Source organism: Prinia subflava, chromosome 10 (assembly GCF_021018805.1).
Source record: "Prinia subflava isolate CZ2003 ecotype Zambia chromosome 10, Cam_Psub_1.2, whole genome shotgun sequence".
Taxonomy (NCBI): Eukaryota; Metazoa; Chordata; class Aves; order Passeriformes; family Cisticolidae; genus Prinia; species Prinia subflava.
The window spans coordinates 4,737,125-4,763,649 of record NC_086256.1 but is presented as its reverse complement, the minus strand read 5'-3'; the positions used below and the strand labels follow the sequence as shown (position 1 = coordinate 4,763,649).

The window sequence follows — 26,525 nt, the reverse complement described above, 5'->3', positions numbered from 1 at the left end:
CACAAAGTGAGAAAAAACCATCGTCTCATTCATTAGGCAGAAGTCAGTCTACTTAAAATAGCCACATTTATTCCAGGTTCTGTAGGACATTCAGTAAGGTATCAAAATGGTCAAACACTGCTCCAAACAAAGAGCTGTGCTCACCCTGGCCAGCAGCACAGCCAAGCAGTGACAGAACAGCAGCTGCTGAGTGCCAGGCAGGAGCCTGGCTGCATCCACCCTGCTGCAGCAGGCAGGTATCTCCCCAGGCCACTGCTGCTAAAGCCCAGCAGTGACAGCCCACCCCCGAGCAAAGCTGTGATTCTCCTCAGGTAAGGAAGTACATTCCCAGCTGCTGTTACTGCAACCACAGCCAGTCTTTGGCACTGCTTCAGGTTTATTTCAAAACCACATGCAGCCTATCATAGAGGAGACCTTCTGCAAGCCAGCTGGGTTCCCTTTTAAACAAATAATCCCCTCATGTTAGCCCTTCCTTCTCCTGTGCTGCTCCCCTGGAAGTTTCCCTGTGTGCCAAGATTATTTTCCTCCCCTGAAGAGTGTGAGGTATTTTTGTTCAAGCAGAAGGCTGCAGCCTGGAGCTGGGCTGACAAACAGCAGCCTCTTGCACGGGGTTCCTCGTTTCTTTCTTGCTCATTACAGTCGATGCACTTTCTTGCCAGAGAAGTATTTTTTAGAGAAAGGAGAACGCTTGGCAAATACCAGAACTGTCGGGGTCCCGGCCTTTACAAAATACCTGCAAAGATTAAAAAGGAGTCCTTGGCTTCCTTGTAGCTGGCCCAGTGTCCTGGAAAGCCAGTGACTCCTGCCCAGCTCCATAAAGCCTGACCTCCCAAAGGCTGGTGACGAGCTTTTGTGCTGATTAGCAGAGCCTCTTGGAGCCAGGGCTAAGCACATCTGAGGAGTGTTTTATGAATCAACTCCTCTCCCAACAGCTTCTTTTAATTAAGGCAGCTGCTATTCTCCTTCTGGAAGGAGGGTTCTTTTGCAAACTGCCCTCACAGCCTGAAATCTGAGGGCTTGTGGGCACTGCTGAGTTTTATGGAGTGACGGAGATCCCGCTCCCACTGCGACAGACCGAGCCCCCCACGCCGTGCAGCAGCTCCAGCCAGCTCTGACACGCTGCAACTCAACAGCACAGGCTGCACAGAAACTTTTTGGCTTCACAAACAGCAAATTCTTCTCTCTCAATAACAGCACAGCTCTTTAAAGGCAGTTTCAGAGCAGAACAGGGCTGCGTGCTGCACCAGGGGCTGCTCACGCAGCAGTATGAACAGCGAGAGCATTGTTAACCTTCAACATGATCTTTACAGGCTGCTGCCTGCTTTTCCTCCTTTTTTTTTTTTTTTTTAAAGTAGTATTGTGTAGATGGGATCTGGAATAGCCCTTCTGTGCTGCTCAGCTGTGCCCAGCTCCCTTTCCCATCTCCATCCAGTCCTGGAAAGAGTTGTTCATTTTTTGGGGGCAAAAACATCTGTAAGTCACTAAAGCCAGGCACAAAATCCATGCAGCTTTATACCTTCAAGAGGCAGGACTATTAAGTCAGAGGAGAGTTAGGACCATTTAAGAACAAATTGGACTTAAAGCTCATGCTTTTTGCCTTTTTTGCCCTGGACATGGACAGGCACAGCCTCACCTTTCGTGCTGCAGCACTTGTAGCAATGTGTGTTCTGGGTTCACCTCATACATTTCTTCCATTTCTTCATCTTCAAAATAGAGCTGGAAAAAACATTTGGGTGGGGAGAGGTTATTAAATGCCTAAGGTACAAGAAGGAAAACACTAAACTGCTGAAAGCACAGTAAGAGCACACCATGATGAGCTGGGGGGTTTATCAAACCCCTGTAGCTCGACCTGACTGTGGGATGCAAAATTCAGCAATGCAGAAATTGGTTTGTGTGAATTCCAGGTTTTCCCTGTATAAACCAGCTTAGGTTCTCCAGGCAGTGGCAGCAGGACACACTGGCTGTTCCCCTGCTTTATAGGCAACCAATCCAAATCTAAGGGCTGCTTTTCAACAGGTGAAATGCAGCAATGTTGTGAGATAAACTGAGTGGCTTTAGAGGTATTTGAACAAAACAGAGTTGATTCAAGAGATTAAAATCCAGCAATGGTGCATTAGACTGTAAATACACACAGGATTTAACCTGGAAAAGTACACAGCCACTGTCCTTCTGGGCCTGTCTGCTCACTGTACACAGGGTTGTGCTGCTGCCTGGCACAGATGACACTGAAGTGGAAAATGAAAAATAAACATTCATATCCTTCTATATACAACTTCAGAAAAATTCTCAAAACCTGCTGCAGCCACAACCCACCTTTGCTGAAGTGTTACTAGAGATATATTATCTTGATCTGATTATGTGAATAAGTAACTCCACTTAGTTCTGAAAATAAACTGTTTTTAAAATAATATTTTCTTCTTTGTACTGAGCAACTCCAGGACGCAATTAAAAAACCAGGCCACCTATCAGCTTGATGGTTTAAATCTTAATTATTGTTATAAAGATGGAAACTAAGCAATATCTATTAATAACTTTTGTCAAATACAATGTAAGTGGAAGACAATTTCCATTTTCAAAGTGAATTCTGTCAGCACATGTGGGCAATGTTTGAGTTTGTAAGTGAGGGTAGCTCTCTTGTTTCACATCTGTGCACAGTAAATAGATGACAAGACTTTCATGCCTCAGAGTTGTGCACTTTCTCACTCCAGAAATAAAAAACCACAAAACAACCACCCTGAAATTGAAGGAAAATCAAACTTCTCACCTCAAGATTGTTGGGAAGGTATTTTTTTTCTAAATCCCATGGAGGTAACTCAGCAAACATCACCATTAAATGATCAATAAACCTAAAAGCCAAAACACACTTGGTCAGCTTAGACAAAGTGCTCAGCTTCAATAACTTGAATACTTATAGCTGAATGATGGCAAAAATATATTAGTGAATTAAACAACAGACTTGAAAGTAAGTTTAGATCACCAATAGTTCCTTCCCTTCAAACTCATCACTTTCCCAATGAATCCAAGGCCCTGTTGTAACTCAGGTTATTGGTTTCAAATTTGAGCAGTGCAACAACAAATTATTTTTAACTTCACATTTTCACACTGAAAAAATGTCAAAATCAACATTCTGCATTTTGTCTAAAATGGACTTTCCCTCAACAGTCCCATGCTTCACCAGATCAGAGTGATGAGAACATGTCTGTGAGTCAGTCTTCTCTTTTTTTTTTGGTACTTGAGGAGTGTTGGAGGCCAGTTTGCTCTAAAAATCCATTTCCACTTCCTGTACTCATACAAAAGCACAGTGAACACTACCATAAAAGTACAACTTTACTAACCTGCTTGCACTGTAATTTTAAGTCCTAAACTTATTAATAGATCTGAGGAATATGTCTTCCAACAAATAAAAAGTTATAAATTCCAAGTCTGTTTAACACTACAAGAACAGAAATTGAAGGTAACATCAAGAAGAGTGGAATTCCAAGCTTGCCAGTCACTCACAGTCTGAAAGATCTGCAGCACTTTAGTCAGATCTGCTGAAAGCCCTGAGGAGAATTTTGGGGTCACTGCTGGTTGTGAGAGGTCCCCTTTGGAAGATTTTCATAATTTTTAAGTTTAACCTTTTTTTTCTGAGAGACCACATTTGGAGGGCTTTGAAATGGCACCTTAATGAATCTCTAAAATCCACACGTGAGGATGGGTCACAGGTATCCCTGGCCACTAATTAATTACTGCTCTGAGCTTGCACTGCAAGCCCCTTTAATCATCCTGGTTAAATGTGTTTGTCTGCACCATAAATGTATGGAAATCACAGAATAATTCAGGTTGGAGAGGACCTCAGGAGGTCATCTAGTGCAGCCTCCTGCTCAAAAGCAGGGTCAGCTTTGTGATTAGAAATCTGGAACTGCTCCACCAGCATTTCAATTTCTGCCTGTTCTCATGTGCTCAAACACCTCCCCCGTGCCAGAATGCTGCTGGCAGAGCATTTACCTGGAGTTCTCATGGAAAGCCACAGTGAAATCTGTCTGCTCGTGCTCAGGGTACAGGAAGAGGACAGGCCAGTTCAGGCTGCCATCAGCATCTAAGTGCACCTTTGCCCCCGTGGCACTGTCAGGGTGGAACCCATCCAAGGATATCTCAGCCAGGCCATCTGACACTTCTTCTTCATCTGAAGGCTGAAGAAGCAGTTTGATATTTCTTTCCTGGAGGGGCGGGAGTTAAAAGACCAAAAACCAACTAAAAATCAAAGTTATGGTGAGGAGAATAAGAACAAAAAACTAGCAGTCAGTAGAAAGTCAAATTATGTTGTTCTTGTTAATGGGCCAGCTCCTAAACATGTCATCCCAAGCTTTGTCACAGTATGAAACCCAGGTGACTGGAGCTCCCAGCAGAATCCAGAACCTCAGGCAGATATCCAGACTCCTCATAAACAAGTGAGGAGAGGTGGGAATTCAGAGGAGCCCACACGTGGAGAGAAGAGCCGGAGAAAACACGTGGAAGGGGATGCATTGAAAATCCTTTTTTCTGGGGCCTGCCAGACATCACTACAGGGTGCAACTACACACACCAGCCCCTGAGAACATCTGCTCTTTCAGAGAAATGCAGAAAGCTCTCTCTTTTCCTTGGAAAGACAACAGCAGAAGAAATCTGAATGTATGTAAGAGCCCAAAAAATTTTAATGTAACCCAAACATTTACTGAGGAAGGAGAAGATCCAGGACTGACTCCCTCCCCTACCCTATTGAACAGTTATCTTCCATTCTTCCACAGAATTAATGCCTGGGGGCAGCCAAGAAAGCCAGATTCATTGGGCTGATGTGATGCTGCAGCCCAGCAGCCAGAGCACTCACAAAGCCCAGCCCATCTCCTAACACTGGGTCTGTATTTCCCATTAGTGTTACCTGCAATACAGAAAGCTGGGAGGTGGGGCTAGGGCCATGCAGACCTGGAGAATCACAGTTTTAACTCAATTTTTTTGCTTTAGGCCTCAGAACCAACTTCCAGAGAAAAATGAGAGAGTTAAAAAAAAAACAAAACCCAAACCACATAAAACCAGCCCCACTCAGCAACTCACCTTTATTGCTGCAAGCAAAATTTCCTTCTGACACTGCTCTTTGCTCTCCATCACCTTTGCTTTCCTGGCATCCCGCTCCTGAATTCGCTACAGGTAGGAAAAGGATGCTCAGGTCAGTGCCCATCACTGCTCCTCCCTGACAAAGGCTGGAGAAATCAGTTTGGGCCCCCAGGAGGGTCCCTCCAGCTCCTTCCCCTGCACATCTCCACACACAACCCCACTCAGTCCTGTCTGGGGACATCACACTACACAGAAACCTGGATGGAGCACCCTCCCTCCAAGGATCCCAAGGCTGCCTTAATATTTACCTTTAATTTGTCAGCTTTAGCTCTCATTTCCACAAGCTTTTTCTCTTTTGAGTCTATCTGCAAGCCTTCCTCACACCATGCTATTGCTTCTGAGAAATTCTTCAGCTCCATGTGACAGAGAGCTCCTGGAAGGATTAATATTTTAAGTTTCTAGTGCTGGAATCAGTGTACAACTACTACAAAAGTGGTGATTACAAAGACAGCGTTAGGCCTGGTGCTTCTGCACTCAACTTTTTTGTCTTGCGTGGTCATGTTCAACCAGAAACTTCCAGCAAGTCAGTTGAGAAGGAAATTTAAAATATTTCATCAGTTCTTACATCACTTAGTCACAGAAATCAGCAGAATTATGCTAAAAGTGTCTGTTACAAACAAAATTTTAGAATTGTAATTAACGTTTCAGTATTTGTCTTGCTAGGAGAAATAAAAGGAGGATTTTTATGGATTGAGAAAAAAGAACAGACCCCAAAAAAAGTATTCTGGATAACAGGAAATGTTATGCTGTACTCCACAGAAACAGGTCCAGTGCCTCTGACAGATACAGGAGATGAAGAACAAAAGGATATTTTGACTGAAAATGCAAAGCAAAAGGCAGAGCTCTGTTTTGGGGAGAAACAGCAACAACAAGTGAAGAAATCACTTCCAGTAACTGCTTTATCTGAAATGAATTCTGTCCAGAAACAAAGCATGATTCCCAATCACAGCAATTTAAGCTTTATAAACACAATTATTACACACCAGAAACATGCAAGGAAAGAAGGCAACAACTAACACCAGCCTGTTTCAGGGCTGGTAACAATAACAGCACAGTCAGTAAAGTTAACATCAGCCAAATGTTTGGAAAGGATGGCCCTGGTACTCCATGCAACACCAGCTTTAACTCTCACCTCTTATGACGGCTTTGAGATGGGTGGGCTTCAGTTTTTTGGCTTGGATGGCATCATTTAGAGCAGAACGGTAGTTACCTGTAAAAAGTAAAAAGTAAAGTAAAAAGTAAAAGTGCTCAGAACCTTCCACTTGTATTTAAAATCAGACAGATTAACCAACCAGATATTATTATTAGTGTTAACAGTACAGATAGTACTATCAACCAGCAGCATTAAAAGCCCCAGGACACCTTCCCTGCTGCAATGGGCACTGCTGGTTGGATGGTGCCAGGTTTAGCAGAGTCACAGAATTATTAAGGTGGGTGAACACCTCCAAGATCATCAAGTAATGGTTTTAAACTAAATGAGGGTAGACCTTCGGTAGATATAAGGAAGAAATGTTTTATAATGAGAGTGGTGAGGCACTGGCAGAAGTTGTCCAGAGAGGTGGTAGGAGCCTCATCCCTGGAAACATTCAAGGCCAGGTTGGACAGGGCTCTGAACAAACTTATTTAGCTGAAGATGTCACTGCTCCTTGCAGAGGACCAGATGGCCTTTAAAGGTCCCTTCCAACCCAAACCAGTCTATAATTCTAAACTCACTGGTTCTGCCCTGTCCTGGAGCCAAGGCTCGGGCAGCAGGTAACAGCTGGAAGGAACAGAGAACAAACCCTGCACGCAGCCCCGTGCTGAGCTCAGCCAGGTCCCCAGGGCTCAAGGAGTCTCCTTCTCACGGATAAGCCACTCACTCTGCCGTATCACAAAACCAAAACGAACAAAAAGGAAACCCCGAACGGGGCGGAAAAGCAGCTCTGGAGCAGGTTCCCAGGCGGTGGGAGCCCCCTTACCCAAGTGGAAATGTGCGGCCGCCCTGTTCGTGAGCAGCACCGCGTCCAGCCCGGCATCCCCGCAGCGCCTCCGCAGCCCCTCCGAGTAGGCGGCCACGGCTCTCCCGTAGTCCTTCTCCTTGAAGTACTCGTTCCCTTCGTTCTTGTACATCCCGGCCAGCTCTGCGGGGAGGCAGCGGGCTCAGGGAGGGCCGGGCACAGCCGGACCCCGGCCCGGCGGGGCAGCCCGGCCCGGGGCGCACCTGCGGGGCCGCGCTCCTCGTCGAACAGCAGCGACTGCAGGCAGGCCAGCTCGGGCTGCCGCGCCGCGTCGATCTCGGCCGGGCAGCGCTTCATGAACATGGGGATGGCCTCCAGCTCCTGCGGACGGACAGACGGACACGCACACAGCGCCCTGGGCTCGGCCCGCCCGGCCCCGCAGCCCGGCCCCGCCGCCTCACCTGCTCCCACGTGTCGGGGTTCAGCGCTCCCCGGTACCGCGGCGCCCCCGGGGCTCCGGGCACGCCGTCCTGCTCGGCCTCCGCCATGCTCCCGCTGCTCCTCCCGCTGCCGCCCGGCCCAGCCTGCGACCGCCCCCTCCGCATCAGGCCCGGCCCCGCTCCTTCCGATGAGCCCCGGCATCGCTCCGGCACTGGCATCAGCATCCCACCGGCACCGGCATCCCACCGGCACCGGCATCAGCATCCGACCCGGCATCCCATCGGCATCCCACTGCATCCGAGCAGTCCCGGAATCCGAGCAGTCCCGGCATCTCACGGGCCCCGGCATCCCACCCTCCACCGCCTCAATCCCGGCCCCGCTCCTCCCGAGCGCCCCCGGCATCCCACCGGCCCCGGCATCAGCCCCGGCCTCACTCCTTTCGACCCACTGCCCCGCCAGCAGGGATATTAGGAAAAAATCCTTCATCAGAAGTGTTGTCAGGCATTGGAACAGCCTGCTCGGGGAAGTGATGGAGTCACCATCCCCGGAGAGACTGAACAGGCAGTGGATATGGCACCTGGGGACGTGGGTGGCTTTGGCAGCTCAGGTTTATGGTTGGACTCAAAGGCCTTTTCCAACCCAAACGGTTCTGTGATTTTATTACAGTGGCACCACTGTTGCTCATGGTCTCTCGATCTCAGACCCAGGAGCTGTGGCACACGGTGAGGTGACCCCTCCAAGGAGCTCCCTGTCCCATCAGTGCAGCTGAGGTAGCACCAAGCTGCTCCTCACGGGAGCCCTGGGGTCTGCCGTGGCAAGCTTCCACCTCCGTGGGACCTGGGTGTTCCCAAAGAGAGGCAAACAGAGGAAAGCCACCTTCCTTTGTCTCTCAGAGAGACAATGCTGAGAGCAGCAGCCAGGGGAGCCCTCCTGTCCCCCTGTGCAGCCTGTCCTGTGCTCTTGACAGAGGCTGTGGCCAGCCTGTCCCTGCCAGGCAGCGAGGGGATGGCCCTGCCAGTGCTCCCACAGCCACACGAGGCTATAAGTGCTGGGAAAAGCTTCCAGGGACCTGCACCCAGAGGGAGGAACGTCCCCAGTCCTGGGGGGGAATGTGGGCTGATTCCACTCAACCTCAGCACCCTGCACAGGGTCAGGGTCAGGCTGTCCCTGCAGGACACTGTGGCTGGCTCTGATGTGAGCTGCACTTGCCTCTGCTCACCCAGAGCCATCGCCAGGCCTGCTTAGATAAACTCACTGCAGCAGAGATGACAGAATCAGAGATGAAGCGTTTAAATGACTTGCACTTTACTCAGCAGCTCTATGACCCCTTCTCTGGTAAGGAACAAAACCTCACCGGCATTCTGATCCCAAACCTCAAAGACCGGGGGGTCCTCGCAGACCCTCCTCCCCGCCACAACCACGTAGGGATAGCCCAGCCTTTTGGCATCCTTCAGCCTTTTCCCGATGGTCAGCTGGGTGCGGTCGTCCAGCACCGAGTCGCCAGCGAGGCGGGGCAGCGCTTCGGCCAGGTCATCGTACAGCCGCTCCAGCAGCGCTGCTCCCTCCTCCTCCTCCTCCCTGCTGCCCCTCTTGGGGGGGATGAAGCAGAGCTCGTAGGGCGCGATGAGGCTGGGCCAGCGGATGCTGTCCTCCGTGGAGAGCACCTCGATGGAGGCCGCCAGGATGCGAGTGACACCCAGGCCATAGCAGCCCATCTCTGCCAGCTGGGCTTTGTTCTCAGCGGAGGAGAAGACGGCGTTGGCCACCGCGGAGTACTTGGTGCCCAGGTAAAAGGTGTGCCCCACCTCGATGCCTTTGGTCTCGCTGAGCCTCTCCCCACACGTGGGGCACGAGGTTTGCTCCCCGCTCAGCGTCTCCACGTTGGCCGCGAAGTGTCCCTGAGGGCACAGCGCCAGCCTGTCCTCGCCGATGTCCGCCGGCAGCTGGAACTCGTGGGACGTGGTGCCACCAATGGCGCCTGTGGCCGCCTGCACCTTGACGAAGGGCAGGCCCAGGCGGGCGAAGAGGCTGCAGTAGGCGTGGCACACCTGCTCGTAGGTGCGCCGCGCCGCCGCCTCGGAGGCGTCAAAGCTGTACATGTCCTTCATGTAGAACTCCCGGCTGCGCAGCAAACCGAAGCGCGGCTTGGGCTCGTCCCGGAACTTCCTGGTGACCTGGTAGAGGAGCAGCGGGAGCTGCCTGTAGGACAGGCCGCTCTGCGAGGCCACCAGCGCCGTCACCACCTCCTCGTGCGTGGGGCCCAGGCAGTAGCCGTGGCTGTGCCGATCCACCAGGCGGAAGAGCTCCGGCCCCATCTGGTCCCAGCGGCCGCTGGCGCGCCACAGCTCCGCCGAGCACAGGCTGGGCAGGTTCACCTTCTGCCCACCCACGGCCTGCATCTCCTCGTCCATCACCTTGATCAGCTTCTCCATGGCGCGGACGGTGGGCGGCAGGTAGCAGTAGCAGCCGGGGCTGGTGGGATGGATGAGCCCCGCCTGCAGCATCAGCCGCTGGCTGCGGCACGTGGGCTCGCCGGGCCGGCCCTCGGAGCCCGCCTGGCCGCCCATGGGCTGGAAGAGCTGCGAGAGCAGCAGGCGCCGCGCCCTGCCCGGGGTGCCACCGTGCCGGGCCCTGACCCCGCGCTGACGGGCGCCCAGCGGCGGCAGACGGCACCTCCTCAGCAAGGCCTCCATGGTGGGGATGGAGAGGGCCCTGCGGAGACCGGGATGGAGCGGGGTCAGCACTGACCGCGCAGCACAGAGGCTGCGGCCGCCGCGACATCTGTGTGTGCACCGTGACACCTGTGTGTGTGCACCGCGGCTCACACAGACCCACACACCCGGGGCACACACGAGAGCCCTCTGCGGGTAGACGGGCACCCCTACAGGGACACGGGAATGCTGCATGGGCACACCTGCAGAGCATACAGGTACCCCCTCACACCTGAGTGTGTTCACACACCCCACACAGGTACCCGGACATGCATGAACATGGCAAGGTCACACCTGCACACACACGTGGCTGCACACACACCCAGGAACACCTTCTGGGATGTGCAGGTACCCCTGCACCGCCATGGACACACGGGAATGCCACAGGACAACGGCTGAGCGCACACACGTGAACACACACACACCTGAATACACACATATCTGAGCGCACTCCCACCTGAGCACACATATACCTGAGCACAGACACATTCACCTGTGCACACACTCACACCTGAGCACACACTCAGAGATCTGAACACATACTCACACCTAAGCCCACACACCTGAGTGCACACACTCCTGAGCACACACACACACCTGATCGCACACTCACACACGTGCACACTCGCACACGTGAACACTCACACACATGCACACACACACAGCTTTGAGCACGCACACAGATCTGAGCACACTCACACACGTGAACACATACACAGATCTGAGCACACACACCTGAGCGCACACACACATAAATCTGAGCACGCACACACTCCTGAGCACACTCACACACGTGCACACACACACAGAGATTTGAGCACACACACAGATCTGAGCACGCACTCACACCTGAGCGCACACTCACACACGTGCACACTCACACACGTGCACACGCACCCTCGCGCGCGCACTTACAGCCGCGGGGGCGCGCGCCCGGCCCCGCCGGCGCGGCCAATGGGGAGCCCCTCCCTGTCACGTGGGCGGACACACGCGCCCGTGGGCGGCGCGCGCCGCTCTCCATGGTTCCGCCGGGCGCGGCGGGCGCCCCCTGCCGGCCGGGAGGAGCGGCTGCAGGTCGGGGGGACAGGGGCACCAGGACGGGGAAAGGGCTGACACGGCACCGGCACCATCAGGATTCGGGCGTCCCTTCGTAATTAAGAAGGGCGTGGACAGCTGAGAAGGTCCTGGTTCTTGGGAGAGGCGGAGGAGAAGACGGCTGGTTCTTGGAGTGGAACTTGTGGTGTCCCACTGGCTCAGAGGCACAGTGACCACTTGTCCGTCCTGCCCTTGGAAGAACTGACCTTCATCACCTCAAACAGCACCTTTGCCAGCTCCATCCTCCTTCGCTTTGGACAGCTGGGGCATGTCCAGGGTGTGGTTATGGCAGACAGCCCTCAGCTCCACAGGCTCCGGCTGGGAATTCCTTGTTTTTCTTAACCCACTGCTCCATCTCTTCCTCAGCATTTCTCCAGCCTCACCTGCCCAAAGCCGTGTCTGCAGGAGGCACCACAGGGTCTCAGTGGAGCCACACTGCCCAGGTCAATGACCTGCTCAAAGCACTCGATGCCAAATGTTTTCTGTTTGTCCCTGAGGAGCTGCAGCTTGGGAATGGCGTCATCCAGGTCAAACTCCACAGCTTGGCCAGGAGTTCCATCCACAGGGAACAGTTCTTGCATAGTGTCCACCCTCATGTAATGGTAAAAAATAGTAAATAGCGCCAGGACAGGACAAAATGTGTCCTTGACAGCAATGAGCCCATCTGCTTCCCCTTCCAGGCTCAGTCTTAGGGCAGCATATCCCAAATGTTCAGGGCAGAACCAGTTGGAGGGTGCCTGAAGGAGGGCTGAGAGATCAAAAGCACCTTCTTAACTCACTGCAGCTTTCTCCAGTCCAGTCTGGCAGACAGACATGGCCTGACATCCAGTGACCACCTCCACACTGCACTTCTCAGCCTCCTCCCTCAGCTCAGAGGGAGTTTACATCTCTGGAGCACAGAATAAAGTACTCCACTGGAGGAGGAGACAGCAGTTCAATGAAGAGTTAAATAATCCCGTTTAAGTACAGGGAAATAAGAATTTTTTAAAAATTGGAATTGAAGAAATCGTCACAATTCTTCTCTAATGTGAAGTTCTCATGTGCACTCCTGTTTACAGAGGGCTGGAAAGGGCAAAAGCAAGGAATTAAAGAGCACATCTTTGATGCTCCGGGTTATCTAGAAGCACTGGAGTTATTAAACAGTTGAGCCAGTTCTGCAAGGTGACTCAACATCCTGTGTGCCCGGAGGGACCTGTGGGAGTTCCTCAGTGCTGGAGCTGGGATCTGGCCCAGGTTTCCTGGCTGACAGGTGCCAACCTCCCTCCTAGACCAGCCCTCACTGGTTTTGTCAGGCAATGACTTCTTCCTACGTGTTTGTGACCACAAATACACAGGCACTGCAAACGCTGTTTGGGAGAGGTGCTGTGGCTGTCTCGGAGGCTGGAGGATCAGGATGGATCAGGATGGATCCCTGTGGGAAGGGAATTTGCTCACACTTGGACACCCAGGAGGTGCTGTGTGTCCCTAGGATCCTCCAGAGCCACACTGCAAATCCCTTTGTCCATCTCCTGCTTGCCCAGGAATTGAGAGATTTTCACCAAGCTGTTCAGGATGGGAGGGCTGTCTCTGTTTCTATTGTTGGTGCCAGAGAAGTGGAACACATTTCCACCGGTGACTTATTACCTGCTGTGCTGATCAAAGGGACAAAAGCATCTTGGATTGATTGGCCAGGGCAGTGTTTTAACAGGGGGGTTTAAGGCTACAGAGGAGATGTGGTCTGTGGGGAAAGCTGATCTCTTATTAAATCAGCAGACAGGGCTGAATGTGGGGCTCAGCTCAGGGGTTATGTGCCTGAAAGCCCATCTGGGCTCCTTATTTTTTCCAGCTGTGCTGGGGGAACCTAATAAAGGTCCTGCTGTCCCTGCAGCCTTTCACCAAACTGCTCCCCTGCTGCTTTGCTGCTCCTGATTTATGGCATCGGGGCCAAACGCGTGGCCTGAGAGGGGCGTGCCCTGCCCATGGTGAGACTGAAGGGCTCAGCTCCTGTCTGGGGCCTCCCTCTCTGCCCTCAGGGATTTCCGGGAGGAAAAATGCTGAGGATGGGGGGAAGACAAATGAAAGACCAAGCAGGCAATAGCAGCTGTCTTGAATCAGTTCTTGGCACAGCACCAAAGAGATCAAGGGGTCAGTGTGAGAGTAGCCACTGGGGTGGTGGGAAATGGTTCTCCCCTTTCCAGCAGCATCCCCAGGTAGTACCAGGCCAGGGCTAGGGAAGAGAAGTCAGGGCAGGTGAGGAACCAAGTCATTCAGTGGTCAAACCTCTCCCCATCCTGCAGAGGATTTGCAGTTTGGGCTTGGGGGTGGCACATCCCATCTGCCTGCCTGTGCTCCTACACAGCTTATCGGGTCCCTGACCCCACAGTGCTGGCTCACACCCTTGGCTCACTGATTTGATCCCCTCCAGTGACATTACTCTAACTGCTGGACAGTGTTTTTATGCCCAGTGAAGTGGTGGTTGCAGGTTCTGCCTTTGATTTGCCCCTTGGGGAGTTGCTGGGGAATATAAAATTATTGCAGCGACCCAAGGTGCAGGTGCTCCCTCCTGGGTAACACCCGGGTGCTTTTAGACAGTTCCTCCTTTGCTTTTTCCCTGCCAGGACCCTGCTGTTTTCCAGCCCTGTCTGCACAGGGGCGGGGACATTCCCTGGGGAATGGAGATGCTGGGTGCCACGGTGATGGTTGCCATGGCAAGGGCTGCCACCATCCCCGTGGTCCTTGGGGACCAGAGCTGTCAGCATGTGGCTGCAGGCAGTCCTGGGGACATGGGCAGCCAGGTGAGAGCTGGATGTGTCTGGGGGGAGCTGGACTTAGTGATGTAACTCTTCTCATCTCCCAGACTGTCTGTGCCTGCTGGGAAGCAGCTCCTTGCACGGGGGATTTTGCACAGGGTGGTCCAGGACAGCCAGCTCAAGCTGGGGTGGAAGCACAGGGTGGGCTGAGCACCCACCACGGAGCACACGCTGCCCACAGGCAGGAGAGCCTGGCAGGAGCTCAGCAGTGACCACATTACCTCTGCCTGCACCCTCAGGCCTTTGCCCTTTTCAAGGGATGCTTGGACAATCCTTCCCATTAGTTTTGCTCTGTTTCACCTGCAAGCAAGCAGATGCACTTCACGGATGAGGGCAGCTGGGTTTGAGTCCTTTTAGGTGCCAGGAGCTCCTTGTATCCTCAAAAAAGCCATACTCTGCTGCTTAAAAGCCAGTTTTCCTCTAGCAGCATCAGCAGCACATTGCAGAGCCAGTGCAGGTAGGAGCCCTTCCCTCAGTACCCATTCCTGGAGCTGTATTCATCTTGGCAGCTTCCCCACGGAGAACCTGAACAAAGCCTAAAGGGCTCAAAGCAGACAGGGAAAGCTTTAGTCTGAAATAGTCCACCTTGGCTAGGGATGAACAGCAGGAATCCACATGGCTTCTCTCCTTTATCCAGCTGAGTGAGGAACAGACAGCTTGAAAGAGGTCAAGACATCTTCGTAATTGGTGGGGAACTTTCAGATTACGCTTGAGTGGGGAGATTGTGACACTGCTGCCCTTCGCTGCAGCTGGCAGTAGGTGACTGGTGAGTGTGCTCAAGCCTGCAGGGATAATCACTCTTCATGGCCTGCTGTGGCCAGAGCTGCTCCCAGAGAGGCTGGCTGGGCTCTCACTGGGGACTGTGTCCTCCTCCCTCCCCTGCAGTGTGGGCTCCCTTTGGTTAAGATGTGCCACTGTTGTATCACCTGCTGAGGTGAGTGGCTCTGCTGCTGGCACAATCAGCCTGGCCCTCAGGGGGTTTCTCAAACTCAGGAGCCAAGGATAAGAGAGAGAAACTGCTGGAATTGTACCATGCCTTCCCTGGGATAGGCAGAGCCAACAGGAAGCATGACAGAGAGGATTTCCTGTCCTCTCTGCCTGGCTGAACACAGAGACTTAAAGGAGGGGGGCAATGACACTGCAATTAGCACTAATTAACTATTTTCGGCTGGGACTTTAGAGAAATGACATACATGAGGACACCAGCTCCTGCTCATCCTCCCAAGGAAGGTGTGATGGCACATACAGCTCACTCAGGGTTAAACACCTCCTTTCAAACTCTGCTACTACTTAGAGGAGTTGCACATACCTGCTATGGGTGGAGTTACCACGCCTGAGTAGGCCCAGGTCCACCACAACTCCCCAGAGAACTGGGTCTGAAAATGTGCTACCACAGCAAAGATGAGCAGGGAATGAAAACCTGGAGGCACTGGAGAAACTGAGATGAGCAGAAAATGTCAGTAGCAACAAAAGCTGGCCATAGAAATGTACTGGGAGCGTGCTGGTTCTCCTAGAGTTAATTTTATCAGGTCTTGTACAAGTGTTTAGACCAGACAGCAATAATTAAATCTAGGTGTAATTACATGTTAATTGTGGCTGATTAAGTATGCTAATTAATCTGCAATGATCATTTGGTGGGGGGGAGATAATGGAACACAGGTAAAACTGCAGAGATTTAAGGAAATCCTGGCTATTGTTCCCAAGGAGGAGGTCTCTGAAGGGAAATGCCTGAGCAGTGATGTGGGTGAGGGAGGGTGCAACAAAGGAGGGTTGTGAAATGAAGCCGAAGCCAAGGCCAGCACGGAGTGTGATTAAAGCATGGAAGGGCTTTGGCAGCTGAACTGCAGCTTCAGCAGGGCTGAGGCACTTGGCAGCCTGGCTTTCTTCCTGGGAAAAGAGCAGTGCACACCCTGGGAGAAGGTGTACCAGCTGTGCACCAGGGCGGGGCAGGAACACCTTCCCCTGAGCCTGCAGAGCTGCCATGAAGGTGTTTAGCAAGGAGACAGAAGAGGTGGGTGTGAAACTCCTCAGGCTGAAGAGTGCACTGAGTCTTCACTCTCACTTTTGACTGCTCATTCAAGGCAGGGATTAGATTTATTAGCATGAAATGAGATGAGTGAAGTAACTACCCGTAGTCAGTCGGTAGTACCTAAATGCAAAATGGGGGTTTGTTCTCCTTGGACAAAATGTCACAGGGAAAGAATGAAGTGGTGTAAAAGATGGGGACAACTGGCATCATGAGGCTGTGTGGAGTTACTGGGGCATAACTGAAAGGTTAAAAACTCAGCTATGAAGTGTTTCTTTTATTGCAGGTGTGTCTTGGGGCACAGATAAGTGAAGGCTCACAGACTTCAAAGACATTCCTACAAACATGACCTCCCTCCCAATGCCTTGGGTCTCTTACCCAGACTTCTCTCAGGCACAAGAAGCACGAGAGAAATGATAAACAGCTGTTGAAAAGCAAGAAATCACTCATTAAAAGACACCCTTTGGAACAGTACGCCGGCCAGAGCTTTATTTCCAACAGCCCATACAACCAAAAAACCAAGAGCAACAGCAATGATGTGTGTGACTGATACAGTGCAGTACCCAATCACGGCATTCAAAATTTGCCAATAAATTAAGGAGTGAAAAAACAAACACAGTGCATACCTAAAGATCATCAGTACATAAGTGAAACACAGCCTAAGTAGAAGTATTTGCATATCCTCTAGCTGTTTTAACATTGCCCTTTCAAAGCTAACCAAACCATTCTTGCTCTGTGCAGACTATCATACAAGCACTGGGCTAAATTGTAGCTTCACCCCTCCCTCGTAGGGGCAGGAAGGCAGGTCACACCCTGAGAATCAACACTTGCCTTCCTGTGTACCCCTGGTGCAGCCAGGAGGCGTGGCAGGCACTCCTGGATCACTGACACAGCTCCAGGGCTCGGGCAGCACTGAGGACACTCTGCACTGGCTGTGTCTCCCCAGGGAATGCTGCCCCTGCACAGGATTTGAGGGGGTACCTTACTTGCACACAGTGTGCATCACTGAGTTACAGCCCATGCTTATTCCTGCCACTGCTTTATCATTGGTTTCATCTGGACCTTAAACATCCATCTATCAATAAATAAAATCATTGGTTTAGCACGCATAATAAAATTACACCTCCCACTGGTAACTGCTTGAGAAGTTCTCCATTTTACCCCCTACACAAGCCTCAAGAAAATGACTTTCTTCTCCCTCAGGCTCAGTAAGGTTTCAAGTAACAATTTTCAGTACTGCTTGGACAAGACACAGGCTTGGTTTGGAACCCTGATTCTGGCTACAGGGTCAGAACACTTCCACACTTCTACACTCAACTGCATCAAGTCCACGACTGTGCCATTTTCACCTGCGAGCAGCAGAAGAGGGAACTAACAGTACTTGCTGTTAGTTCCCCTCCAGGTGACTGAAACAGTCCTTTTACAAAGCCTATCAACCTAACCCAGCTAAAATGAAAAGCAAAAACATCACTCAAGTCAGAACCGAAGCCTGTGTGTATCAAGATTCACATAAAGAGTTCTTATCTACAGCCACTTGCTCTAACAAACCTCCTAGAAACACAGCCTTGACTTCCTTCTCCTACAGGCCAGGACAGAACAGTCTGAGACAAGCCATATCTTCCTCCAACTGAGTACTTGTAAGGCACTAAAATTAAGCCACAACCAAAAAAACCCCAAAAAACACAAACCCAAAAGAAACTCAAATAAACTGACCCACAAAGAAATTAAAATTTGGCTATATGAAATAGCAGCAATTTTTTTTTTTCAGTGGTCTACAAAGCCAGAACATTGACACTTTGGGGCAAAAAAACCAATGCACTGTTGGCCAACTACAAAACACCTAAAAACTTACATCCATTCGCACTTCATAATCAAAATCAGTACAAATCTGATAGGCACAAGTAAAAAGCATCTTCTTCACACCTCAGTGCTCAGTTTTCCAGCAGAAGCCACGCCTGGGGAGCTCAGCTACCGTGCAAGACAACGTGAGCAGCCCAGCAGCACCATCACACAGCCAGGGGATGGTGGAGTGTGGATGAGCCACTGCAGAGCTGCTCTGCAGGACACCGACTGCAGGCAAATGTTTTTAACAACATGATTAATTAGACAACATGTTCAGCTTTGGCACCTATTTCTGAGCCCTCTTTCCTGCTTCAGAAGTTGTGTTAAATACAGCTGTGGTACACAGCTGGGGTAACTCCAGTGTCTTCAGTCATTCCCATTAGTTTTCTTCTGCTTGGAAATAGGTGAACTCACCTATGTCACTACATTAGATACAAAGGCTAGCACTTCAGATTTCTTAAAAACAATCACTCTGAGTCTGGAAAACTGGTTTTAAAACATACGAAGAAATACTAAACATAAATGTGTAAAGCAGGAATTCATACCTTTTAACATCAATAAGAATGAGCTTATTTGGAGAGCAATAAAGCTTTTTTTTTAAAGGATATACTGACTAGCTATAGGTAAATTCCTCTTTCCCTGATTGCTTGGTGAGCTCAGCCAGGCTCAGTGCCTTGCAGCTTTGCAGATTTTGTCATACACTTCTGGAAAGGCATCCTTGCAATTCATCTCCTCCCTCAGCTTGTGGTACAACGAGCCATCAAACATATCCCAGAACTCCTCACGGGTCATGTAACAATCTGCATACAGCATCTGGAAACTGGAGAGAAGGGAAAAAGAAGGGACAGAAATTCAGTATTAATTGAGCCACAAGATTTCATATAAGATATTAAAAAAAATTCAGTGCAAGCTATGCAAAGTAAATACTTAAAAAACCCATCAACAATGCTTTTTAAAAAGAAGCAAATACAACAGCTCACATGGATTATGCTGGGACACTCAGCCAATTATGTTTTGTGGATTTAGGGGTTTTTTTCTGCCTATTTTCTTGGGATCCATGTAGGTACAGTCATAGAATCTCATATTTGCCTGCATTACAATATCCATTCAAGACAGATGCAACAATACATCCTTTGACGTTTTCATTTGTCTGGACATTGAGAATAGAACTAGGAAGGCAAGACACCAACAAATGAGACCAGGCCAAGAAGATAAATTCATAGTGTAAACAAAGCATGGTGTAACAAAGGTCCATTTACAAATTAAATCCTTCTGCAGCTGAGGACTCTTCCTCACTTCCATCCTGTGCTCTCTAAGCTGCAGCTACCATCAGAGTACAGCAGCAAAATACAGCCTAACATAGAAGCTCTATTGTTCTGTGTGATTACAAAACTGGAAGATTAAGCATTTATCCATTGTTCATTTACTAGAGACAGGTAGAAAACAGACCAAATTTTGTCAGTAAAGAGCTTCAAATTAAAAGCTTAATTTCAAGTTAATGAAAAAAAGGCTTAGAATTAACTTTGGGTTGCTTTGTTCTCTGGCAAATCACTTCTTGCAGCTCAAAGTCATTTGCAGTCCCCAAATCATCTCGAAGCAGCCTCGCCATTACTGCTCAGCCACATGGGACATGATCACTGTTAGACTGAGAAGTAGGTCAAGATAGAAATGGGGATAAATGATACTGATGGGTGTAAAAATACTGTGTAGTTGCTTTTTGTTCCTGAGAAAGCAGCCTGTGGCTGCTTTTCCACTGACACCGCTCCAGCAAATTAGGCTGGCTCGAGTCCGTGACAGATGGTGGGCACATGCCTCACGCCCACCGTGGTCCTGTGCAACAGAACCCAGGCAGGGAAAAGGAAGCTCTGCAGGACAAGTTTTGAGGGAGGAAAGAATGTCAGCAGCACAGGGACTGGCTGCAGGGATAGCCAAGGCTGGCCCCCTGGGCAAGGACATCCCGGTGCAAGGACAGGGCAGAGCTCCACGATGCTGCAAGGACTGTGGGGAGAGCAGTCCCAAGGGCAGGCAGGGAAGCTGTCCAAACTTTTGGGATTCCTGAATGATGTATTCCAAGGATGTATTTTGTAGCAGCAGACTTTACTCCCACAGCAGCCTGGAGCTGAAAGGTGACCTGAAGTCACCCAGCTCCCAACTACACCGCAAGAACGTCAGCCAGTGTGTTCTTTTGTTTGGTTGGTTTTGCAATCAAAAATAAAATGAAATCATATTTAAAAACTCAAAAAATTTAGAAGATTAAATTAGTTTTCGATTATTGTGGTTGTTAAATCAATGCAGTATTAAATATTAAAGTTCTGTGGGATAAGTAACTGTGATTAAACCACATGGGTGTGAGTTATATGACATTATCACTATTCTGAGGAGTGGGGTCCTTACCCGTGCACACTTCTTACAAACTTTTCCATTTGCCTCATTGAAGCCCTGGCTTCAAATTGTTTGCTTTTGGGCTCTCCATAAGCTCCTATATCCACGTAGAGTTCCGTTTCATTTCCTTTGGGATGGACCATGCCAGGATTGTTGGGCAGTATGAAAGGACATAACCAAATAGGGTACACCTGCAGGGGCAGGAAAACACTTTATCACTTATTTTTTAACACAATCTTCCTTTAAGCTCTTTAATAAATGTGGCAAAATGATGAGTTAAGAGAACTTCCTCCCAATCTCTGACTGAAACCCTTGCTTTCAGCTCTTCCTTCCCAGCTGTGCTGGTGTTTTTAGCTGGACTTTCTAATGACCATAACACAAAGAGACTGAAAATGTCCTCTTAGAATTACATCTCCTCCCCTTAAATATTTGAAATTAAAAGGAAAAAAAAAATCCAAACCCACAAACAAACCACCCCTGATCTCAAAGCAACAACTGAATAAATCTTCTGGGCAAAAAGAGAAGGAAGTGTTTTCTTTTCCAGGTCAGCCCAAAATTGAAATTATCAAAATTGAAATTCTACACTAACTAAAATAAATTCAGAAATAAAAGCAAGAAAGGGAAACGAAGCTCCACAGTTGGTGTTTAGTGAGATCACCAACCATTTTAGGTGAAGATCAGTTCAAATTTTAGCAAGTGCTAAAATCTTTCAGAAGTGTTGGCTTCTACCAAAGCTCGAATCTTTTATTTAATTCTCCTCTTTCTCAGAAAGCTGTGTTCATTTCTGCTGCAGCCTTGCATCATGGACTCACAAAGCCCAGCACTCCCCAGGACACAATAAAGACCTTTTGCACAAGCAGGATATTATGTCTGAAGATCAACAGTCATAGTCCTTATCACAAACAACCCAAGATCTGCTGAGCTCTGAGGAGATGTGTCCTTACATTAAGGTCAACGTGGAAGGTCTGGATTGATTTTTCAAGGCTCTTCATTGGCACCAGCATGTCCTGCACGACGTGGTGCTGCTCGTACAGCTTCCGAATGGCTTCTCCCTGGGTGAGCTTCAGCAGGGAGATTTTTGGGGGGACCATCCAGCCAAACAGGTAGCGGAACACAGGGTTATTGCCAAAAGGAATGATATCCTTCAGAGAGGAGAGAAAAGGAGTCTGACTGAAGGGTGTGCAAGTGGACAAAAGAACACTTCAGAGCCCTCAGGGCAGTATTAAGGCAGATTTTCAGTAAATCTAATTGCTGATGCTTTGCTGAAGTACCAAAGTACAAATTAGCAAATTAGAGGGGCCTGGACTGCACTTGGCTACAGAGCCTTACCTCAAGCCTCCTCTGGTTACCACTGTTGTATGAATCACAACATATCCAGCCCCAAATAATTTCAGAGAATGAAGTTCAGAGAGCAACAGGCTATTATTTGCAACAGCCAAGGGAGGAGTGCTAACCTCACAGAAGTTTTGCAAGAAAAAACAAATTTCTCAAAGCATTTTAAAGCTGTAAAATTTTAATTACCACCTGCACAGCTAACTCCTATTTATCTTCTGCAGGAGCTGAAAGGATCTGGTATCTCACTCCAGAGATTCAAAATGTAGTAATGGGAATATTTCACAATGTCAAATAAAATTTTGTGTGAGTACACAGGGCAATAAACACATTTATGAAACTCTAAGTAATGACCTGACTACATAATTACTTTAGGTGGGGCAGTTTTTCAGCCAGAATTTCACATTCATGTTTTTTCCACCATCTGAATTTGAAAATCACTCAGCAGATACAAAAATTTAACACTGGAATACGTACTTAAGGTCTAAATTCAGAAAAGCACTAAACCAGAAATTAAGAGTTTCTGATACAACACCTTATATGTGAAGAAGTGTCTTTGGATTTGCTGTACCCAAATGCAGGACTTGTAAATTTGCAATAAACTTTGCCATTTTTTTTTCTGCCATGAAAGACAGAAGTTGCTGCCAAGGGTAGGAAGGTACATTGTACCTATACTGTGAAAGGGCAGAGGACCTTCCTGCAGATAAATCTGAATTTTGGAACTGGCCTTACTTGGAGCTCCCAGAAGATACTGCGAGTGTGTCTGTGGTAATAATGTCTGGAAGGAATGTATTCTACTCCAGTCTTGTCAGCTTTCAAATACTTCTCCACATGCTTAAAGAACCACGGCTTGTAGTAGTTGCCAATTTTGTTTATCTGCAAGGAAACATGCATTCATTAGATAATATTTACACCTTGCTGGACAACTGAGTATGTCCCCAGATTCCTTTCCTGGGAGGAATCTGTGCTATACTCTCTGGATAAAGACTGCCACAAGACATCTAGGGAGCCTTCACTCCACCACCTGCAAGGCTCCTTCTTACCTTTCTTGCCATTAAGGTTTAAGTAAGGCTTGCCACTGACAAGCTATTCAAGAGCCCATGAATGTGACAGAACTGAATTCCTAAAATGCCAATCTCTAAACCCACCATTAATCCAAAACCTCACATGGCAGAGAGGAAACATCCACGTGGAGGGTTGCATGAACACTTAGCATGACCCTCCTGTGCATGCTCCTGATGTGTTTGTATTAATATTAACAGAATTAAAAGCTTGCTGGGAAGAGAGTTACTCTGAATAACTGCAGTTCAAAGCAGCATTGTTCAGTGTATGAGAAAAGATCCTTCTCTTCCTCCTCAGGTACTGCAGTGAAGAGGCTGTAGACAGAATTATTTGCTAGAACAATGAAATCAGTGGGTCATTTCCCCATCAATGAAAGAGACTTAGAGAACAGACTCTGTTATAGTAAGAAAAGGTTATATGTTAAAATATTCTGCTGGACTGATCTGAATTTTCATCCTATGTTAAGAGATTGTTCCAATTTTATAATGGTTTTATCCTAGTACAGCTTCAGTTAGATTATGGGAGTGTTTTTTTCACTGTGAGTCTTTGGTTACCTTGCTTTGCTCAGCTTCATCCGTCAAGACTCCTGTCATGATGACTGCTTCATCCAAGGAATACATAAGTCCTTCCACAAAACTATTCTCCTTTTTCTTAGACTCTTCAGTGAACTTCTCACAGATCTTCTGCAGTCCTCTCACTGGCTGATAATGTATTTTGACATATTTCTTGGCAGGAATCATTTTTATTTCTGCTGCAACCAGGAAACCCAGAGTACCACAAGACCAAGGCACTGCATAAAATAGGTCTGAGTTTTCAGTCTGCAAAAAGTATGTCATACTAAATCATATATCCACACCAATAACTGTCAATGACATTGTAAATGATAGCAAAGTAACATTTTGTCTTACTGGTGAACATCTCACAAGGCTTCCATCAGCAAGAACAAGTTCATAGGCCACACAGATGTGCTGAAAAAGTCCATAGATATGGGATGAAGACTCAATGCCAGTTCCCATGATGAGGCCACCTTATCAAGAGAGCACACAACAAATCAAATGAAACACACTCCAACTGGGAGAGCAAACCCCCACTTTATAAGACTATTTATAACCCTCACTTTGAAGACTATTAAAAAAAAAAAAGGAAGTGCTTATAACATAAATACCACATAGAACATAAGGTTCAACAGAATATTTCCAGAACCTTTAAAACAATGTGACCTTTAGCCTTTAAAACCCCTAATGAAAGTGCAGCAGAATCAGTGAGTCTCTTGTCATCAGCGACCCTTACCTACTGTGAGATCATCAAGCTCTGGTACCACAGGAATGGTCCAGCCCATGGGATTCAGGTATGCAGTCAGCTGGCCCATGGTCACCAAAGGCTCCACACGAACAACCTAAAAAGAAAACAACAAACAATCCACCCCTAAATTCTCAACAAACATAAATTAGAGTTCAGCGCTAATGATGACAAAATATGGCTAACCGGATACACTTCCATCTGTTATCAGAACTCAGAGACTCACTTTCCTAACAGAGCTACTAAAAATAGTGGGAACTGTTTAGTGATTCCTCCTCTGCCTCAACATCTTGTTGCTCAGTGCCCAAACCCATAAATCAATCTGGTCTTTTAGGCTTCAGCACATAAAAGCCAAGCAGTCCCATATGCTGGGTTCTTCAGATAGAACGATCCAAGCACACACTGCAAACCCTTGAAATTTGAGAGGTCTGCCACAAAATCTTGTTCTTTGTAGAATCTAATCCCTTCAGCTCCAAGTACTGTAAAGAAAACTGTAAAATCCATTAGAGTGAACGCGTTGTGGTGGAATGTGTTACCTGTCTTTCACTGTCCACTTCCAGGACATCCATTAAATTGATCATGATGTTCTTGTGGGTCTTCTTGTACTTCCCAACACGGAGTGACACAGTCAGCCAGCCAGGCCGGCCCGTGCACATGTATCTCTTGCTGCCTTCCTTCTTCCATTCCCGGACCTGCAAGAGCCAACAACTGTCAGAGCAGGGATGCTTTGCAAGTCTCTTTGCAGACCTCTGAACTTCTAAATAAAGTACGGCCAGGGCGGTTTAGTTATGCAGAGGACACATTTCTAACATACTGAAGCTCTGGGGTTTTATTTTAGGGGAAGGATTCAGAAAGCTAACAAGACACACTAAGAGAGAGTTAAAAAAACACTCCTCTATGGGAGGTATTATCAACTGTTATAATCTTAGTTCTAATCCAAAACACACAAAAAGCGGCCTGAGCCTGCAAATGACCAGGCAAAGGGAGAAAACGTCGTGTAGTGGAAGCAGCCTCGAGCAACCTGGTCTAGAGCAAGATGTCCCTGCCCATGGCAGGGTGGGGTTGGAATGAGATGATTTTTAAGGGTCCCTTCCAACCCCAAACCTCCTGGGATTCTACCAAAAGTTGAGAAGGAAAATGTGTAAGCCATACATATGAGCCACGAATTCTGCAAAGCCACAGTGGTTAATACCCAGAGAACAAACAACTACAGCTGGCAGAAAAACCCCAACCAAGAACCCCAACCCCTCCGAGGATAACACCACGCACATTAACATCCATCTGTATCTGCCACGTGAGACACAAGGCAGGAAACACAAGTGGACGTGACAGAATTACCACAACCGCCAGAGAGCACAGAATCACTACAGACATCTGCATTTCTGCCTGGAGGAAAAGTTTAATCTCCGCACGCAGCATCTCCCGGCCCTGGCGGTGCCGAGCAGCAGGACGTGGGTGGGACCCGAGCCTGCCGCTCACACACGGATGTCCCCATGCTGCACACACGTGTGTCCCCGAGCCCGCTGCGTGTCCAGCCCGGCTCACAGCACATCCCTGAGGACACCGCAGCGCCAGCAAGACTCTTCCACAAGAGTTTCAGCGGTGCAAGAAGCCCGCAGGCGGCTGAAAGCCCCGCTGGCGTTTGTTCCTTCGCTTTTCCCCGCTCCGGCTGGACTTTGCCCCGGGAATGGCGGAGGGGGGGAAGGACGGGGATGGCGGGATGACAGAAAGCGGGACGAGGACACGCAGTCCCCTCACAAAGCTGCGGTCCCGTCGCGGTGCGATCGAGCCTCACCTGCTCCTGGATGTGCCGGACGCGCTGGGCGTGCTGCCGCGGGGCGCTGTGGAGGCGCCAGACGGCCCATGCGCGCAGCTGGTAGTAGATGTCGAAGAGGATGGAGAGCGGCATGAGGAAGAAGCAGACGAAGACCCAGCGGTGGTGCACCAGCACGGCCTCCAGCCCGCGGTGCCGCACCCACAGCAGCAGGAGCAGCAGCCCCGCGCCCACCGACCACAGCGCCGACATGACGCCCACCGCCCGCTCGCGCTCCATCACGGCCGCGCTCCCTTATGGGACCCCGCCATGCCGCGCCCGCCGCTCGCGCGCTCGCCGCCCGGGCCACGCCCCCCCGCCCCCATTGGCCGGAGCGTGAGGAGAGGGGAGGGCGACGACCAATCGGAGAGCTCCGCGGAGATCGGACCAGGCGCTGAGGGCGCCCATTGGCTGCGCGCGCCCGGCCCCGCGCTCCCCCTCATCGCCGCGGCCACCGGGGCCCCCCCGGGGCGGGGGTGTCACCGCCTGGGGACAGCGGGGGAGTGGGCTCAGAGCCCCGGGCAGGGCAGGGAATGGGCACCGGGACAGGGCCAGACCCCCGGGCAGGGCCGGGAATGGGCACCGGGACAGGCTCAGAGCCCCGGGCAGGGCCGGGAATGGGGGCCGGGAATGGGGACTGGACAGGCTCAGACCCCCGGGCAGGGC

At 49.6% G+C, this 26,525-nt stretch overlaps 3 protein-coding genes across 4 annotated transcripts; all 3 read right to left on the bottom strand.

Moving 5' to 3' along the window:
• Positions 1 to 43: 43 nt before the first annotated feature.
• On the bottom strand, positions 44 to 7,724 carry TTC4 (tetratricopeptide repeat domain 4). Of its 2 annotated transcripts, XM_063407027.1 has the most exons (10): positions 7,529 to 7,683; positions 7,331 to 7,448; positions 7,089 to 7,250; positions 6,263 to 6,340; positions 5,379 to 5,503; positions 5,071 to 5,157; positions 3,988 to 4,199; positions 2,765 to 2,846; positions 1,634 to 1,716; positions 44 to 733 (listed from the first exon to the last, which is right to left on the bottom strand). In XM_063407027.1, exons 1-10 carry the CDS (start codon positions 7,670 to 7,672, stop codon positions 634 to 636), a joined length of 1,191 nt encoding a protein of 396 aa, XP_063263097.1. In that variant the 5' UTR covers positions 7,673 to 7,683; the 3' UTR covers positions 44 to 633. The 2 variants fall into 2 exon arrangements, with proteins under 2 accessions (XP_063263097.1, XP_063263096.1); XM_063407026.1 differs by having other exon boundaries at positions 7,331 to 7,724.
• A 1,072-nt stretch (positions 7,725 to 8,796) lies between these two features.
• On the bottom strand, positions 8,797 to 11,206 carry PARS2 (prolyl-tRNA synthetase 2, mitochondrial). Its single transcript, XM_063407023.1, has 2 exons — positions 11,135 to 11,206; positions 8,797 to 10,220 (listed from the first exon to the last, which is right to left on the bottom strand). The coding sequence occupies exon 2, from the start codon at positions 10,199 to 10,201 to the stop codon at positions 8,798 to 8,800; it is 1,404 nt and encodes a 467-aa protein (XP_063263093.1). The 5' UTR covers positions 10,202 to 10,220; positions 11,135 to 11,206; the 3' UTR covers position 8,797.
• A 5,385-nt stretch (positions 11,207 to 16,591) lies between these two features.
• Positions 16,592 to 26,195, bottom strand: DHCR24 (24-dehydrocholesterol reductase). The gene is made up of 9 exons (XM_063407021.1): positions 25,842 to 26,195; positions 24,583 to 24,738; positions 24,038 to 24,143; positions 23,656 to 23,774; positions 23,302 to 23,565; positions 22,418 to 22,561; positions 21,298 to 21,495; positions 20,366 to 20,544; positions 16,592 to 18,791 (listed from the first exon to the last, which is right to left on the bottom strand). Exons 1-9 carry the CDS (start codon positions 26,097 to 26,099, stop codon positions 18,638 to 18,640), a joined length of 1,578 nt encoding a protein of 525 aa, XP_063263091.1. The 5' UTR covers positions 26,100 to 26,195; the 3' UTR covers positions 16,592 to 18,637.
• Positions 26,196 to 26,525: the final 330 nt, after the last annotated feature.